This window comes from Urocampus carinirostris, chromosome 1, assembly GCF_059441175.1.
Source record: "Urocampus carinirostris isolate Australia breed hairy pipefish chromosome 1, RoL_Ucar_1.0, whole genome shotgun sequence".
NCBI classification, from domain to species: Eukaryota; Metazoa; Chordata; class Actinopteri; order Syngnathiformes; family Syngnathidae; genus Urocampus; species Urocampus carinirostris.
Genome location: NC_142349.1, coordinates 5,963,600 through 5,983,025, shown reverse-complemented (window position 1 = coordinate 5,983,025; position 19,426 = coordinate 5,963,600). Strand labels below are relative to the sequence as shown.

At 38.2% G+C, this 19,426-nt stretch overlaps 1 protein-coding gene across 1 annotated transcript in view; it reads right to left on the bottom strand.

Annotated features, from left to right (window-relative positions):
• tgm1l1 (transglutaminase 1 like 1) overlaps window positions 1-11,118 on the bottom strand; it is a 34,063-nt gene extending 22,945 nt beyond the window's left edge. Inside the window, exons 1-3 of the mRNA XM_088348798.1 lie at window positions 11,033-11,118; window positions 618-904; window positions 335-526 (exon numbers count right to left, since the gene is read on the bottom strand). Of these exons, the coding sequence (XP_088204924.1) occupies window positions 335-526; window positions 618-903 (478 nt within the window). The 5' untranslated portion in view covers window position 904; window positions 11,033-11,118. The remainder of the gene's footprint in view (window positions 1-334; window positions 527-617; window positions 905-11,032) is intronic.
• Between the last annotated feature and the right edge of the window lie 8,308 nt (window positions 11,119-19,426).

Genomic DNA, 19,426 nt, shown 5'->3' with positions numbered 1-19,426 from the left:
ATTTGGGGTTTGTCTCTAGCATATCTGAAGAACTTCCATGGCAATGCTACTGATTTTATCCAAAATGTTCAGCTGGCTGGATTCTTTTTAAAAGCGACTTTCACTTTTTGAACGATACATTCAACTCTACTTTAATCTTTAAAAATGGGTTCTAATTGATATTTGATTGCACATTATGCTGGAAAAAAGAGTTGAAAAAAACCCAGCTGTAGTCAGCGAGGCTCCAGAGAAAATGTAAAAAGCAGAACTTGGCTGTCACATATTTTCTATTTTTTCCTTTCTGCATAACCCATGTCCCAGAGTAGGTGTGAAGATTCACATCAAGGACTCATACCTGTTTTCATATCCAGGTGCAACTTGTCAGTGTCAGCACAAAAGGGTCTGTTAAACTCGAGTTCAATTTGGAATGTCTGTCCTCTGCGGACGATCAGATCGTCTGTGAGGTACAGATCAGTGTGGTGCTCCTGTCTGTTTTTTCCCGTTTTGGAACTCAGCAGATCCGTAGAACAAACAGACAGCCTCATGACTGCCAAAGAAGATTGGAAAAAGAATGAAATGTACAGCTGCACAATGGCCATTCCATAGCCTCAATGACTCCGAGACATCATGGACATCACCTTCCATTTCCTTTGCATCTCCATTTTCCAGCTTGGCCCCATCAAGCTCTGGAGTGGGAGTGGGCGGGTGTACCAGTTCCACCTTATCTGTGACATCATAGGTGTTTCTTTTCTGACATTTACAGCAGCACGGGCACATTTTCCGAAACCAGCGACGGCAAGCGCTGTCTTCTGTTTTTGGGTCCCCCTCCTTGTGAATGGACAACTCCACCCTGGTGGGCGGAGCTGCACCAGGAAAGCGCCCCACATCAGATGTGCGTCTTACTGTCAACCTCTCTCCTGGCATCCTTTGAAGAAAATAATATTTCAAATTGATTAGAATTTTAAGTGGTTAAAAAGCTTTTCAAACAAAGTGAAAACAACTCTGATGATTAATCAACTTAAAATAATCTCATCCCGTAACAATAAAATTCTAACGTCTGCAGAACCAGGGTTGGGAAGCTTACTTTAAAAATGTATTCTTATACAATTACTAGTTCCTTCTTGAAAAATAAATTCTGTAACATGGATCCATCCATCCATCCATTATCTATTATCCTCAGAAGGGACGCGGGGGTGCTTGAGCCCATCCCAGCCGTCTTTGGGCAGTGGGATGGGGACACCCTGAACCGGTTGCCAGTCAGTCTCAGGGGACACAGAGACTCGCTCCTTTTCAACTAGGGCCGATTTAGATCGGCCAATTAACCTGAGTAGCATGTTTTTGGAATGTGGAAAGAAATCGGTCTGCCTGAAGGAAACCCACGCAGGGACAGGGATAACATGCAAACTCCAGCTCCTTTATGTATACTTTAGGGGCCGGTTAAAAAAAATGGCTGCTGGGCTACAAATAGTTCCCATGCTATAGTTTGGACACCACTGGTTTAGACATTTATACATACTGTATCTTCTTTGTGGAAAAACACTAAACAAACCATTGAAAATCACACATTTATTGCCCACTCGTAATAGATAAGTTGGTCTTTCCTTTTTATTCCTAGCATTAAGTCAAGGTTAGAAATTATGACGAGCTCAAATTCTCAAAACAAAACGGTATGCACTTGTATTTTTTTTTTAATGATTTCTCACGTTTTAATTTAATTTCGTCACGATATTGATGATGGCCACTCTTTGCAGCAATTCATCACAAAGATCAAAAACAGAAAAGCACCAGTAATGTCTGTTGACTATTGTAAAATCCCCGAGAGTGTAATGACCAGAAAATACACGCGGGGAAATGATTTATGTAAAAACTTTATGTAAACTATTTACTAGCTGGGTTTATGCCATCATTATTCTACTTTTTACTACAATTGAATTTTCAGTAAACCACACACCTATTCTAGATATTCCACATGAAAAGCTATAAATTGTACAATAAAATGTCACATTGTTTACAACAAGTATGTTGAAAGGTTTACAACTTAAATTGTACTTCAAAAGAAAAGCGCTTACTTCTATGTGTAATCTGTAGTCCTCCAGTTGGGAAATCAAGCTTTATATAGTTTTACTCACATTACAATTTTCGGTTTATTACAGACAGTAGTTCAAAAATGTGTTCTGTTTTAGGAAGAAGCATTTCAGTTACGCACAGTCAGGGGATGCAGGGAAGGCTGTGCCTCACCTTTCATCATGGAAATATAAGGTTAAAATCAGCGGCCACCATTTTTTTGGAAGCTGAGAGCTGGCGCCAAATGTTAATATTTTGAGGTACATTTCTAAAATAACAACATATGTTATTACATACATATGTTATTACATACATATGTTGTTACTATGGTTTTACCTGGTTGTAATTTTTCAATTAGAAGTTAAGTCAACTGTAACAACATAATGTCAGTTATAAAATCAATATAACTGGTGAGCTATTTTCAAAACCTGTCCGTGGGCTACTCAGGTGTTTTTAAGGGTGAGCTTACTTATGCATGCAGACAAAATGTTGGAGAGTTCTGCATTAAATATTTTTAATTATTCCGTGCTAAAGTTTTTTTCTCATTTACCTTTATCATTTCAGGAGTTTGTTTTCCAAAATCGCCAAATTTCCACATTAGCTGTATTATCAATATATAGTATGTAACATATTACTGTGCTGGGTGTCTGCAGATGTAGAGTGAGGCACACAATTCTCTTGCCTCATGGCAGAGGGCAATAATGAGACCAATGATTCTCATTTGGTGCTCACCTCAACCAACAATAGAATTAGTGTTAGCATTAAGCTAACAACAACTCAAGTCTTTACCATAATTCTCTTCTCGCTGCATGGGCTTTTATCCAAAATGCTGGAGTACCTACTATTGATGCTTTTATTCAAAAGCATCAAAAATACTTCATTTTTAAGTTAAGACTGTGAAATATTTTTTTTTCTGCTCCAGTTTATGTATTGCTTTCTTGCTCTGCCAATCAAATGATCAATAATATGTACCATATTTTACCGACCATCAGGCGCACATAAAATCCTTATATTGGCCATAAATATGAGAGTGCGCCTTCTATACCACAAAATATGGTGGGTAAGAATGAGAAGAAATACAGTATGCTTCACTACACGAGCTTTAACTGTATACTATTGTTTTCGTGCAATGATTGATAAGTTAATAAAAAATTGCTGACCAAATCGCGAAACATCGTAAGAAACAGAAATGGAACCCTAGGCTGTGGCAGTGAGGGCCCACATACCTAACGACTAGACCACCAGTGAAATAGATGACATATGGAAAGGCATTCGATTTTATCTCATTATCTCACTACTTTTACCCACGGTGTCAGAAACAAATGTTAGAAAATGGAGAAAGCAGAAAAATGTCTTGACAGATGGTGTACCTGATGATGAGGCTCTCTTTTCATTTATTTGTATCCTTTTGGCGCTTTCACCAATGTGATCAGGGTTCGGTTCTATTTTGAGGTTTTGGTAAGCAACATTTAATCAAGGAAGCAAGGTTTTTGGTGCTCTGAGGAGAGTGATGAACAACAAGAGTATGAGTATGGATGTTAAGAGGGGACTGAATGAGAGTGTGATTGTGCCGACTGTGTTGTATGGTGCAGAGACTTGGAGCCTGAACAGAGATTTAAGAAGGAAATTGAATGTTTTTGAGATGAAGTGTTTGAGGACTATGTTAGTAGTGACAAGATTGGAAAGATTGAGAAATGAAATTGTGAGAGACAGAACTAGAGTAGTCGTGGAACTGAGCAAGCGTGTTGATAAGAGAGTACTCGGTTGGTTTGGACACATGGAGAGGATGGATGAGGAGCGAATGTTGAAGAGGATCTACAGAGCAGAAGTCAATGGAAGGAGACCAAGAGGAAGGCTGCGATTGACGTGGATGGATGGTGTTATGAGTGCACTGCAGGAGAGAGGTCTAAATATAATGAAAGCTAGAGCTCTTGTTGGTGATAGAAAGGAGTGGAGAGGTGTTGTGAAAGGATAGTGGGATTGTGGATGCGTTCTTAAGGATGGGCTGGGCACCCGTATGATGCGGCAGGGGTAAACCAGTAAAAGCTGTCGGGCCCTGCTGTTGAACAAAAGAGTGTGTTGTGTCACCCTGACCCGAGTGACATGGCCGCTTTCTGGTGTCCCATTTCATCTGGAGGGACGAAAGCATGACCAACTTAGGTGCCGAGGTGCCTAACTTGTTTGGGTGTTTGGGCAATTGAGTTGGCCATGGTCCAACAATGTTTGTGTGTGTTTTTTTGCTATTTTTTACATTTTATTTTCTTGTTATTGTATGTGTTTGTCTTGCTGTCGGTCACCCCTCTTGAGGGATATGACCAAGGTAGATAGATAGATAGATAGATAGATAGATAGATAGATAGATAGATAGATAGATAGATAGATAGATAGATAGATAGATAGATAAGCAACATTTGAATGATCAATCACGGTTATGCAGGAATAAATACAGTAGCGCTTTCTGTAGTTTAAATTCCAAGCGCTTTAGTAGTCCAGTGTGCCTCTTATATGAAAATATTAAGCCTAAAGACTAAAAATATTAAAATACGGTGCGCCCAATAGTGCGAAAATTTCAGTAGGTTCATTCATTGTGAATCTGACTGTCACCAGACATGAACCTTACCTCACCTCACTGCAGAATATACCTTTAAACTTTGAAGTAGTGTGTAAAAAAATTACTGTATTGCAAAATATTGAGTGCTATTTTTTTTACTATCTGCTACGAATGGAGGGAAATCACATTTTGTTTCAAAATACCTGACATACATATAACAATGAGCCATTATTTCACAATGCAAGTTAATGTACCGTTACTTGTTAAATATTAGCATGTGCATCAATAACCTCATGTGAGTTCCGAGGAAAGTCAGTGATGGTGAAATTACACAGTCAGTTCAAAGAGCAAAGAAGAGCAGAGTATAAGGATTTTGTGCCTTGTGCATACTTGCTCTCACATGTAATATCATACTCTCACAGGTGCACAACTATACTCTCATACAGACATCGTCATACCCATGCTTAAATACTACCATACTCTCTCAGACGTACTATTATACACTTTAACACACCCTACTGTATTATTTTACACAAACTACTCATAAACACACTACTATGTCTTTACCCATGTACTACTATACTCTCACACAGATACCACGACCGACCCTCACATTCATTATTATACCCTCACACACACAATACTATACTGCCACACACACACTACTATTCTTTTTTCCTACATTAGTGAAATTGCTAGTACGATATGTTGTTGTTTTTTTACCACACGTAGTATAATGCTGACTTCACCTATCATTGTTGATTTACTTTGAGCACTTTTGGTGACCACAGAATTGCAGATGATCTGTTTTTTATGTGTTGTGCAGTTCAACGTCAAACTGGAGTTGCTCTTAGTATAGTAGTATGTGTGCTAGAGAATAATTTATTTGTAAGAGAGTATAGTATTATGTGTGTGAAAGGATACTGGTGTGTTTATGAGAGTATAGTAATATGTGTGAAATGGTACAGTAGTGTGTGAGAGAGAGCGTAATGTGGTATGTGTGACAGATTATAATGGCGTGTGTATGTGAGAATAGTAGTTTGTGTGAGAAAGTAGTATGTGTATGAAAGTATTGTATTATGTGTGAGAGAGTATAGTACTGTTTGGATGAGAGTATAGTAGTAACTATGAGAGAGTATAGTGTTTGTGCATGGGTACGACTGTGTCTGAATGACAGTATAGCTGCTATGTGTGTGAGTACGATGTTATATGTTAGAGCCAGTATGATTTACTTCTCAAACGGCCTCTCATTAAAGCGGTTGCCCTCTACTTCCTTGTGTGTTTCTGTGTAATCTGACATTTTTATCCGTGACTTCCAGAGTTCAACTCTTGGTCAAATGATATTTTTGTAAATGGGTTGTTTCCAAATCCAAACATCATTTGACCTAAATATCCTCCCTTTTGTGTTGCAGATAATAGGGTAATTAAATTGTTTATAGTTTTGCAATTTAACATAAGAGGTAAGTCAAATTGACGGACAGCCTCGACATTTTCCCATCAACTCTTGAAAAAAAATTGTCAATGATGGAAAATTGTCGGTCAAAGCAAATTCTGTAGGCGGAGATATATAAAAGGTGTAAATGTAAACACGGTCTTGTTTAACTTAGATGTCGTTGCTATCTGTTACAAGAATCCTTTCCCCCTCCTCCCGAGTCCTCACAAATAAAATATGAGATTTCAAATTCAGGTTCGGTCTTGGCCTGGGTCGGGCTTTATTATTTTTCGGCCAAGTCTTACCTCTATTCAACATCCATTTAAAATAAGAGTTGCTATGATCTTGCCGCATTACTCGCGTGTCAGGTGTTTTTGGCTGGAAACAAAATTTCTTTATAACACTGGTAAAACTAACTTTCTAAAAGCTTAACAATTCAAAAAATGTGCATGCCAAGCCAAACAAATAGACTATGGGTTAAGGCAGCTTACAATATTTTCATATTAAGACGTGGAATAAGATATTTTCTCAACCCCTCGTTACAACATCAACAAAAATGATTTCGCGTGCCCAATAATGTAAACTTTGCAGTGTTTGTACGTATGACTGCATGTTACATCTCAAAGATTCCTGTTGGCTATTGGTCGACAAAGTGGATGGCAGTGCATTTCACATTATGGCCTTCAGCAGAAGTAAAATGTTAAAGCCAAGCTCGATGCGATTTTCGGCCTGGGTTGGGCCTAAAATGTCAATCATTACGTTCCTGTCAGGCTTCTCTCTCACTGACTTTTTCTTTTTCACTATCCACCTGTCATTTTTCTTCTTTGTCTATATGCCTCTCTCTCTAACTGCCACCGGCTTAAGGAAGTACTGTTGGTGTGGTTCATAGTCTAATTTTCAACCTATCAAAATTACAGACAGCATTAAAATTTTCCCCTCCACACTTAAAAAAAATTGTCAGTGACGGAAAATTGTTGGATAATTTAACCTCTGCAGAGATCAAAATATCCATCCATCCATCCATTATCTGCATTGCCTATCCTCAGTAGGGTCGCAGGGATTAAAAAATATGAAAGGTGTAAATCTTTATACAGTCTTTTTTAACTTTTGGTTGCTCTATGTCGTGCATCAGCATCCCTCCTTCACATCATCCAGCACGATCCGCGTTGCTGGCTCCACGCTTAGACCGCTCTAAGCAGACCCATTGAACCGGGTGCGCCGTGTTGGCCAAATTCTACTTTCATATTCCATTTTCATGAGCGGCTGAAATCCATTGCAGTGTTTGGTGCCTTATCACAGAGGCACGTTTGACCAACAAACTGAAAAGTTTAGACTGACTTTCTGTCACTAAAACGTCACTGGGCATCTGCAACACAAATGCTCTGCTGTAAAGTAATCTCCAGAGTAGCACAGATGTCAAAGCAGCTCTTTGCAATGTGCCACTAATTTTACACCATGCCTTTGTTTTCAGTCTTTCGCAATTGTTTAAACTGATTAATTTGGGTGTGTCTGGCTGTTTTCACCATACTTACTCAGGTCAAGTAAACCTGGATTAATTATTTTTTGCTCACCAATGACATGGACAGTTAGTGTAGGAAGAAATTAAATTGTCTTCCACTGAATGTTGTGCTGATACAAACATCAAATTCTGTTGTTATTATTGCACCTTCAAGGCTAGATCGTATCCACAAATCACTTTTGAAAATCTGTTTTTCACTTTTTTGGGAATACCAATTTTTTTTTTAGCAAAGGGATTCTATTTGCCATATAGATACTCATATAGTATATGAGGTAGTGGTTATTTTTGCATACCTTTTGTTTTTTTATCATTTAAAAATGTGTACTGCAAATAACACTTCATGTACCGAAAAAAAATATCCCGAAAATCTATCACAACAATTCTTATATTTTTTAGACTGATCTTGTCTTGCCCATTTGGCTCTAAGACCTATTGTTTCAGTCACTGGTAGCAGAGGACGTCATTGTAGATTGCTAATATCATATTGTCACTGTATTCTAGATAGTCAGTATTGTGGTGAGTAGATAGGGGCTGCGTTGTGTTGGTAAGGCTTATTATCGATTAAGAAGGGAAATTGCAATTGGCTGAGGTTGACAGGTACGTAATAATATATTTAGATGTGTTACATTACATTGGGTGAAGTGTCCTGCCTTGCCTAAAAATAGTCATGTTAGAAAAAGGCCCAATAGTTTTATTACTGTATTTATATTACCTTATTTTTCTAAAAAAGCAAGTTACGTGTATTAAACTAATAAAAATGAGCAAAATGATCTGCCATACAAGATCATTTTGCTCATTTTAAGATTGTATTTTCTTATTTCCCTAGGAAAAAAAAAACAATTAGAATAATAAGTCTCGGTTGGTTGGTTGGTTGGTTGGTTGTTTGGTCAGAATACTTCATTATTATTGTCGTCAGGGCACCATTTCCTTTAGTACGTCCATCCCTCTTCAGGCCATTAAATCACTTACATTTTCCCATTACAATTTTATAACATCTATCTATCTATCTAAATACTAAAGCCATATCCCGCTTGTGGGAGGTTGCTAGAGTCAAGAACACACTCACATTCACCAAACATTCATTCCCCTTCACTCTTCCCAACCTGACACAGAACATTAAGCCCCCACCACAACAAGGGTGAGTTGCCTGGCCATGCCACGCTTCACCAGCAGAGAGGCCCAAAAGCATATCATGTTTTACCCCCTCTGCATGATATGCGCCAATATCAGTCATTCTTAACTATCCTTCACCATTCACTTTTATCCCTAACATACACTCTTGCATCCATTCGATTAATCAACCTCCCATCCAGAGCATAATTCACCCCATCCATCCAACCATATTTGGGCCTTCCTCTTATTCTATTTGACACCACTTCTGCACTACATACTCTTTTAGTCAAATGGCCTTCATCCATTGTTTCCATATGTCCCAACCATCTCACAACATTTTCACCAACCCTCTCAGCAAGCTCTCTCACCACTACAGTTCTTCCCCTTACTTCCTCAATCCCTGACCTAACCAGCAGTGTCATTTCACACATAATACGCAAACACATCATTTAAATGACATTTAATCTATTACGCTCATTTATTCTCAAACCTCACGCCTCTGAGCCTTACATCACAGTTGGTACCACCACACCTTCATACAAATCTCCCTTCGTATCCATTCGCGGATCTCTACAAATGAACAATCCGTTCAGCACACCCATTTCCTTGCACTATTCACCCACCCTCTTCAAAATAACAGTAGAAATGACTAAAATTATCTACCAGTGGAAGAGAACCTAATCTAGGAGCTCTTCAGATTTGTGATAAACCTTTGAATTATGTTTAATTGGATGATGTTATCAAAAAAAACCAGATGTATAACCCTCAAGCCTATTACTAAAGGCATTGGACGAGCTATCCGGTTTCACTTGCATTTTGAGTAATTTGGTGGAGTTGCATGTATTGCTGAATTCACCAAATTGCTTTCCTAACATATTATTGCATATACCTTCTAATAACAACTCTAAACCATTTACAGTGACTCATGAAGCCTAAAATGTGATTATTCAGCTTGAAAGGATTTTTGACCATTTTTCTCTGCACATCCCTGTAATACAATTCACTTGTTCCAGTCCTGCATGTGCCAACTTTGTCTCTTATTCTCAGTTTGTATTGGCATGGCACCGCAACTGGAATGCCAACTGGCCCCTGAGATAAGCCCCTCAAAATCGGGTTCTGTTTTGTTGTCCTCAAACGGTGCCATTTACACTCAGGGCTTGTATGTAAGCTAATATTTTGTTTTTGCTCACTGAACTAACAGGCCTTACTAAATATAATTGCCTAAAATGCCTGGTTATGGATATTTGGAGGAGAAAGAGGTCATGTGAATTCCACTGGCCACCGGACAAAACTTCTGCTGGGCCGAAGATGCAACTTAACTCTAATCATGTGACAGGGCATAATAAACCAACACCATCTGATTTGTGCCCCACATGAAGAATTCTTGTTAGTCAACTACAAGCGAAGGTGAACTACTGTACTATCGGCACTATAAGGCGTACAGAATTTTAAGTATTATTTTATTATTTAAGTTTAATTATTTTGTTATATAGTTTCCATTTATGAGGCACGCTGAACGATAAGGCGCATGAAATTAAAACTAGTAGAATTACAGTGTGTTATTGTTGCGCATTTCACACACTTACGACCACAAGTCATACAGATGACGTATGAAAAGGCATTTGATTTGTCTCATTATCAAACTATTTTTACTCACAGTGCCAGAAAGGAATGTTAGAGAATGGATAAAACAAAAAGCCGTCCTGAAAGATATACATTAATGCAAAAAGTACTATGAGGGAAACAACCTTTTTTGGTGTTTGCATTTATTTACATCTTTCAGGACAACTTTCTGTCTTTGTTTTCTGTTTTTGTGAGTAAAAAAAAAACAAGACTGTGATAATGAGACAAAACATAATGCTTTTTCATATGTCATCTGCATCACAGGCGGTCTAGTGTTCAGGTTACAGCGCTCTCAATGCCACGACCTGGGTTCGATTCACGTTGCATACAATGTTTTGGTATTTTTGGTTACTGATGTTCGTCAAAAGATCAATCAATGCATGAAAACGGTAGTATATTGTAAAACTTTGTGTAGTAACGCATATCAGTATTTTGTGGTACACAAGGCACACAGGGTTATAATTTGCATTATTAAATGTCTGCCCAATTTGGGGTTTTTAGGTGAGCCTTATAGTCCGGACCATAAAGTAATCCATCAGAAGGCCGAGTTTGTCTTGGAGCATTTCCACATTTTCTTAATCGGAAAAAATATTAAATCTTCTTGTTTCTTGTAACAAAGTTTCTCAAGGGAAACGCTATGTAAACTAGTAAGGTTAAAAGGTTTCCCCTCTCTTTTGTGGGAAAGGAAATTGTTATTTACATTTCTTATCCAGGCATGAACAAAACCAGTGAAGGAAAACAAAAATCTTACTTTCTCTGTGTAAGGGTCACTGGTGTAGTCTGCTTCTTATCCTGTCAAGAACTTTAAAGAACTTTTCTGTACTACTACTTGCTCAGACTACTAAATATGACTGTCCAAGAATGTACTGCATGGAGCTTTAAACTCTCACACACCCACTTTAACACACCCCGCCCCACCATGTATGGCTAAAGTTCCTCCCACCCTCCTCACAAGATGTCCCTTTTAAGCACTCAGCACTATTGGGGTGTGCATTGTGTAAAAAAAGCACGTAGCTGGCCTGCCAGAGAATTAGATAACAAATCAAGTATAATAAGGGGTTTCACAATGTGAATGAAAGTGAAGCTGTGTTGTTTTCAAAGAACTGGGAAGTTAAATTAGGGTACCCAAACCTTGGCAGTCTTCTCTAGGAATTCCCCAAAGTATGTGGGTGGCAAAGCATTCAGGGCTTAAACTTCCTTTCTCATGTACACTTCCCTTCGTTCGATAAGAAAACTCGTTGCTTGTCATCGGAGGGTTTTACGCTATTGCAGGGAAGAAACGGAAATGAGAAATGGAAAAGTACATTCAGGATGATGTCAGAGGTCATGCAAAAGTTACAGTGTTGTCTTTGTCTGCTACCCAGAATGGGATGGCCAATGGGAGAAAGAATATCCATAGTAGTGTCGCACTGTGAATCAATAATATTGTACAATGATATTTTCATTGATCAATGCCTTGCGTTGAGGTTTTTGCCTGGTGAGACACAGATTTACTTATCGATGAACCTGCATCTATTTCATCTTGTATCATAATTAAGTAACAGTGCATCCACAGAACCTATGTGAATATGTACATTCATGAGGTGTTTGCTATGGTAATACACACGAGATGTAGCTGTAAGACGCAATTATCAAGTTAGTACAAGGGGTAGGATTAAAAAAGCATATGCTTCTTATTCCTTTTCGGACATGTTACGTTAACATTATTTTTGTGTTTTGACTTGTTATTTTGTTTTCCTATATTTTATGTGCAAAATAAAGTTTAATTAATTAATTAATTAATTAATTCATTCATTCATCCATTCATTCATCCTTTGATTAGCAGAGACAGAAGGTAAACTCCTGGGCGTGCACATCTCTGACGACCTCTCCTCTTGCGCTAACACCAGGGCTTCGGTTGGGAAGGCTCAGCAGCGACTCCACTTCTTGGAGTTCTCACGGGCAACTACCTGGAATAGAAGCTGATGTGTCATTCTACAAAGCCACAGTGGAAATTCTGGCATATGGTGTCACCGTGAGGTATGCTGGGAGCACAACAGCGGACAGGAAAAACATTCAGGGAGTAGTCAACAGAGCCTAGAAGATCATCGGCTGCTGTCTTCCCAGTCTAGGGGACATTGCTGGCTTGCAATTCTGTAGCAGCTCCATCAACATATAAAAGACACTTCCTTCCCCGGCCACCACCTCTTTGACTTGTTTCCCCAGGTAGGTCCAGCAGGTCCATCAAAACTAAGACAAACAGATCCAGGAAAGGTTCTTCCCCTGGGCCATCACTGTAAAAACATATCTTGCGACGTATTGGCTTTTCTTTTTTGTTGCTGCTAAATGTCATTGTAAGTCTTATCATTGGACTATTGGTACGATGCACTTTTCTTTTGCCTTCACAAACATCACAATTTAATTATAACTAATGACAAGTCTCCAAGCACTATGTTGTTATTTGTTTTTCTTAACCTGATAGTCTTTATTACATGTTTACTCTGGAGTGCCATGTCTAATCTTGTTGCATACAATGTTTCACAAAGTTGAAATCAATGACAATCAAGACAATTTAATTCAAGATATAAACTGTAGATTGACAATTGCTGTTGTCATTGTCAAAAAGACCAACAGAACTTTGTTTGGGGCTTTCATTAATCCAAGAATTGAAGAAAACTACAAAATCCACTGAATACAAATCCAGAATAAACACCAATAGAACCGGAAACCCATTAAAGCCAATGGAAATATTAAAAGTGTGGGCATGGTACCAAAACAACAGCAACAAAGGTCAATGTTCAATTGCAATTGTGTCCCATGGTCATCATTATTCTAGAAAGAAAGTGGAGAATAGAGATTACATACCGCAACCAGTTCAGTTATCGTTAGTCGGTGGGTGTGATAGTTTTCGTAAGTGGGTGGGTGTAGGAGGGTGGTGGGGCAGATAGGGAGGGGTGGACCTCAATGTAACATAGAAAAAAAACACTTTTATTGTCTCAACTTAAAAATGAAGTTTATGAGCTGCTCCCCTTTAATAAACGCATCCATTATGAAAAAAATCATACTTGGTGCCTTGACTTGCTGTTAGTTTGCTAATTCTAGCTTTTGGGGCTGAGTTTTGCCCCAATTCAGAATAGTTGGTATCACTGTATCATTCTTCCATGATGCAAGAGAATTAAGTTCCTCACTCAGTATCTGCAAATACTCAGCACGCTCATAAGTTGCATACTAATTGTATTAATAATATTCGTAATATAATGTGACATTTCAGCGATTTAGAAACAAAACAAACCTTTGTTAATGGTTGAATCTCCCCTTATTAAACGATAATAATCCATACAAACACAACTATTTACTTACAGCAATAGAAACTGTAGAATACCGCAACAATATTGGCAATGGATGATGACGTTGACGTCTGCTACCATTGACCGAGACAATGCGTATTGGAGTTGTAATGGGCAAGGCAAAATCAGTCTTTTTTTTCTTTTCAATTTTTCCATGTCAAAATTGTGATGCGGTGTATACAATTTTAAATGATCAAAAACAGTATATAATACAGAGAAAACATAAGTTGACAGGCATGCTATCTCTGTGACTCACAATTCAGGCAAAAATGATATATTCTTTGTAGCTCTGGCTTGAGTTTACATAGCATGCTGAGTTGGTTCAGGTGTAAATCTGCATACACTCAACTTTAAAATAAAAAATTCCAAACATGTAAATCATTTTTTTCTAATGTTTGTGAATACATGTGTCATGCATAGAAAAGATCCCTTGTCATCAATAATTATAACATGTAGAGAAGGTCACTAAAGTAGATTGAATGATAAAGCTTAATACTAAAAAAATAAACAAATTTTAAAAAAGTAAATTGACATTATTTTACTGAAGCAGTCCGTTCGAGAACAGAAAGCCTGGAACTGAGTTTGACATCCCTGGTCGAAGGGACATTTCAAACCCTACATTAGTATAATTTAATCAATCGCTACAGAAAATACATTAGCCATTCATCAACTTACTGTATATGTCAGACACAAGTTAAATCAATATTTATTATGAAACAAAACATTCAAAATGAGTTTATGGCTCATTTACAAATTCCCTCAAGGCTGTTTGCTGCTACTAATAAACCAGAACAGTTTGTAATGTTGTGCTTCAAGACTCCCACTGCCCTATAAAAGACTGTTCACTGCATTTATTCCCGCGACAAAACTCGTCTTAATGGGATTAGTTCTGCATATGTTATTTCTTGCAACAACCAGTCAGCATTTCCCTAATGAAATTGGAGCCTTATTACAATATATATAAAAAAAAACCACAGCCTGTTTTTCAGACCCCGCTGAACCGAAGAGGGCAGCGTGATGAACGACAGGGTCAACGCTTACAGCTCCCGCCGTGCAGAGTACGTGAGTGGAAACATAACGTGCTTGCTGGATTAGGCTCCCGGATTGGGTTTGGCCCGACTCTGTTTAAGGGGAACAAGGGTTCCTACAGCCTAAGGCAAGTTAAATTCAAGACTTTTAAAGAATGTTTAGTCCTTTTCAAATAAAATTGAGGACTAAGTCAACCAAAAAAACGCTACAATTGAAATAAACAAAGCAAAAAAAAAAAAATAATAAAATAAAATAATATATATATATATATATATATATATATATATATATATATATATATATATATATATATATATATATATATATATATATATATATATATATATATATTTCTTGCACACAATTACCTAGAACAGTTTCTAGCCGTGGCAAATAACTTTTCATTAAAATATACATTTTCCGATGTTCAAGAATAAGCATCTCTGTCCGAAGTTTCTATTTGTATTGTGGGCAGATCTAAGACATGTATCTGTTCTGAAGGTCAGACTGAAACCACATCACCGTTTTGCAGGTCTGTTATTGTGGTCACGCCATGTTGCCACAAAAGTTAAGCGGCAAATTATCAAAAAAAGACAATTGATAAATATAAATAAATGTTTCAAGTTCAAACAAATATCAATCTTCTTAATATGTTCACATATTTAAGAGTTACCAAAATTTGATTTAAGACATTCCAATGCCAGTTAAGGCCTTATTTTTACAATAAAGAATTAAATGCCTTTAGAATGCCTGCAGAAACTGTGCCCTAGAATCGTCCAACCGAAACAAATTCAAACACTACTATTGAATTATTTCCGGGAACAGAGGTACCTCTTAATATGATCTTAGTTAGTACCGGGATCTTGCTCTTAGCTTGATATGCTCATGTAAAGAGCAATTTTTCCAATATGCAATAATGAAACACCGATTGGTCCGTTCCCGTCCTCCCAAAGCATCCAAGTGAACCCTTAATAGCCATAAAATACATTTATATGATAACTTAAAACACATTCAAATTAGTGGTGTTACCAAATGCTAGGTGTTGGTGGGCATTTGTGGGCAAAAAAAGTGCTGCAATGCTCAAGTAGGTCATAATCCAGCATAAGGCTACTGCACCTTAAAACATGTTTTGCTTTATCTTTAATTGAGATAACTTATTGTCATTCAGGCTGAACCAAATTTGATTTGTTTAATTTGAATTAGAACACATCCATAACTGAACAGTATGGACATGCAGGTGACAAACAACGGTTAACTTCTCTCTATCTCATACCTGCCAACCTCCACGGCTCCATGCCCGTACAAACTGTCGTATTTTCCCGTACAAAATACAAAATAATCGTAAACCACATTTTTTGGGGGGGAATGATGCATGATGGGAAATCCCCAGGTGGCAGACGATACAGAGGATAGAGGCTACCGCGGCGAACTGACTTGATTGATTTGCTGTTTCTTGATAGTCGGTATTTACCGGATGGTACCCATAATTGACAAATTTGTGTTTTTCCGTATGGATTTTCTTGTACGTCATACACGTCTTAAAATGCATAATAAACGTACTTTCTACGAAAAAAATGGACAGGTTGACAGGTATTCTATCTATATACCGAAGCCATATCTATCCAGTAGGAGGTGGCTAGGGTCAAGAACACACTAACATTCACGAAACATTCCTTCCGCTTCGCTTTTCCCAACCTGACACCGAACATTACGCCCACAGCACAACAAGGAATGAGTTGCTGTGGCATGCAACCCTTCATCAGCAGAGAGGAACGACAGCATACACTGGTTTAGCCCCTCTGCATTATATGGTTGGATCCCACCTCGGTCCCCTACTGGCCCAGGAGGGCCACCTGGGAGTCCAGGTTAGACAGTTCGAGCTGTGTCAATATCAGTCATTCTTTACTATCCTTCGCCATTCACTTTTATCCCTAACATACACTCTTGCATCCATTCAATTAACCAACCTCCCATCCAGAGCATGTTTCACCCCATCCATCCAACTATATTTGGGACTTCCTCTCATTCTATTTACCACCACTTTTGCATTACATTTTCACTTGGTCAAACTGCCTTTCTTTTCATATGCCCAAACCATCTTAAAACATTTTCATCAACCCTCTCAGCAAGCTCTCTCACCACACCAGTTATTCTCCTTCCTACCTCATTCTTCAACATATCCAGTCGTGTCACTCCACTCATACTACACAAACATCTCATTTTAAAGACATTTAATCTATTTGAGGTTAACGTAGAACACAATAAGATGTGCAGGTAATAAAGTACAGGTTCGATTAAAGCAATGCTTCAAACCCAGGACCCAATATCCACCCTCCCTGACCAATACATTTCGGGCCATCATTTCACGCACTGCGAAGTGTGCTAATGCTCAATTTAAACAAACTTCTTTCACCACAAGCGCACAGTTCTTGTATTTTTGCTTATAATTTAAACCAATACTAAATTTCTTTCACACATTAAATTTTTCTTTACCACTACAAGGCACTAAATAAAACATACTAACCCTTTAAAGTTTGCGTTGTAGTTATTAAACAAAAAAGTGAAAACATTTTTAGTGCCTAAAATCTTTGTGCTGTGTTGATCAAAATTATAAGCTAAAGGGCAGGTATCGGATCAGTATCAATCGATACCGCACTTGGATTGGATCGATAACAGAATTCCCAGTACTGACCACTGAGGAAAAATGAAAGAAAATGTTTTACCGAATATATACGGTACTTTGATATTTCTCAAGCATCTATCATTCGCATTACTGGCAAAAGATATTATGAAACGCCTTCTGTTGGTCATGACTCATTTGCTTCACTACAAAGTGACATCAAGAGCTGAGTGTAACTTTCAGTTCTGTGATGAAACGTGTCCATGTGTACTTGTGTCATACTATGAATCGTAATGTTCTGTTGTGCTCCTTCAGATTTCATTGTAGGGTCTGATTCTTGCAACGTGGTCTCTATGGAGATATAAATAAACAGACAAAACAGAAGAAGAGTGCCGAGACGGCATGTTTTGTCACTGTGTCTGCTCCCAAGTTAACCTTGGTTGGCTTCTTGCCTCTTCTTTGTTGTCAACTAATTTAGTGAAATAGATTCTCATGAAAAACTCAAAGAGCACTCAGTGCTTAACTTCCAGCGAGCCGAAAAAATCCAACATTTTAAATGAATGTACATTCTTTAGGACAGGCATTTAAAACATATGTCCCGCAGGCTGGATCCAGCCTTTTGGATGATTTAATTGGGCCCGCCGAATTTTTTTCTGTATGCCTTACGCGCAAAAGGTCCCCGGTTCAGGACCGGATGAAAACGTTTGTTAATATGGAGAGGGATGAGCACCACCAGCAATGTTCCCTCTAATTTTCCACGGGTCTGAGCGTTCACACAAAGTCGTGAGCAACGCTTGAAACAACAGTGAGCAACAGCAAGTAAATCATTAGCAAACATGTCCAAAACTTGACATCCATTACATTTTCCCGAGTTTCCTGCAATGTAAAATTATTTTTTCACTTTTGAATGAATTGACTAATGTACGATTGCAAAGGTTGTACGGCCTACAAACGTAGCTTGTTCTTACAATTCATTCACAAGATATCCCTTTCTTTTTATTTCCTGATATATTTTGTCGCATAATATTAACATTTTGGGGGGCTTATTTAGTCGGTTACACGATACAGAACTGTATTTGATCACATTTTTTAGTGGAAGTACAATGTTGGCAACAAGATTGACTTGGTATTATTGGAAATCATTTGAATGCAACACAAACTTTTTCTTCTTTTTCCTTTTTTTTCTCATCTCATCTCATCTCATTAGCTGCACCGCTTATCCTCAGTAGGGTCGCGGGGGTGCTGAAGCCCATCCCAGCAATCATCGGGCAGTGGGCAGGGGACACCCTGAACTGGTTGCCAGCCAATCGCAGGGCACACAGGGACCGACAACTCGCTCGCTCATTCACACCTAGGGACAATTTGGACCGGCCAATCCACCTGAAATGCATGTCTTTGGAATGTGGGAGGAAACCAGAGTGCCTGAAGGAAACCCACGCAAGCACGGGGAGAACATACAAACTCCGCACTCATTGTGTTTATTTTTTCCTAGCTGTTGCATTTTTTCTTTTTGTTCTCTATTTACTTTTTTCCTTTGTTTCTTTCTTTTTGTTTTTTTCTGGCTTTTTTCTGAATTTTCCTTCTTTTTTCTCTTTTTGTGTCTTGCCGAGATTTGCATCCCCTCGCTACTACAACCACTTTTACCTCGTTTTATCTCACTTTTATATCACTTTTAGGGAATTTAATGGCGAACATATAACCAAAACCACTTTGTCTTGCATTTGTTGGGAATGTAATACAACTTAAACCATTCCGTCTTTGTATTTGTTGTGAATGTAATCGAACGGTAATGCACGCCGTATACAAATCACTTTTGAGCAGGTAACATGTTTATTTTGCCTTTTTCTATTCAAATCGCTCGTATTGAAACTGTTATGCACTCTACCATAAAGCTTATTTCTGCATAATAAGCTTTACGGTAGAGTGCATAACAGTTCTCAAAAGTGATTTATATTCGGTGTGCATTACCGTTCGATTACGTTCACAACAAAAACAAAGACGGAAAGGTTTAAGTTGTATTACATTCCCAACAAATGCAAGACGAAGTGGATTTGGTTATATGTTCGCCATTACATTCCCTAAAAGTGATATAAAAGTGAGATAAAACGAGGCGTTTGACCGTCACACGCGTAACACGCTAATTTCACGTAATAACACCGCGATACAGGCG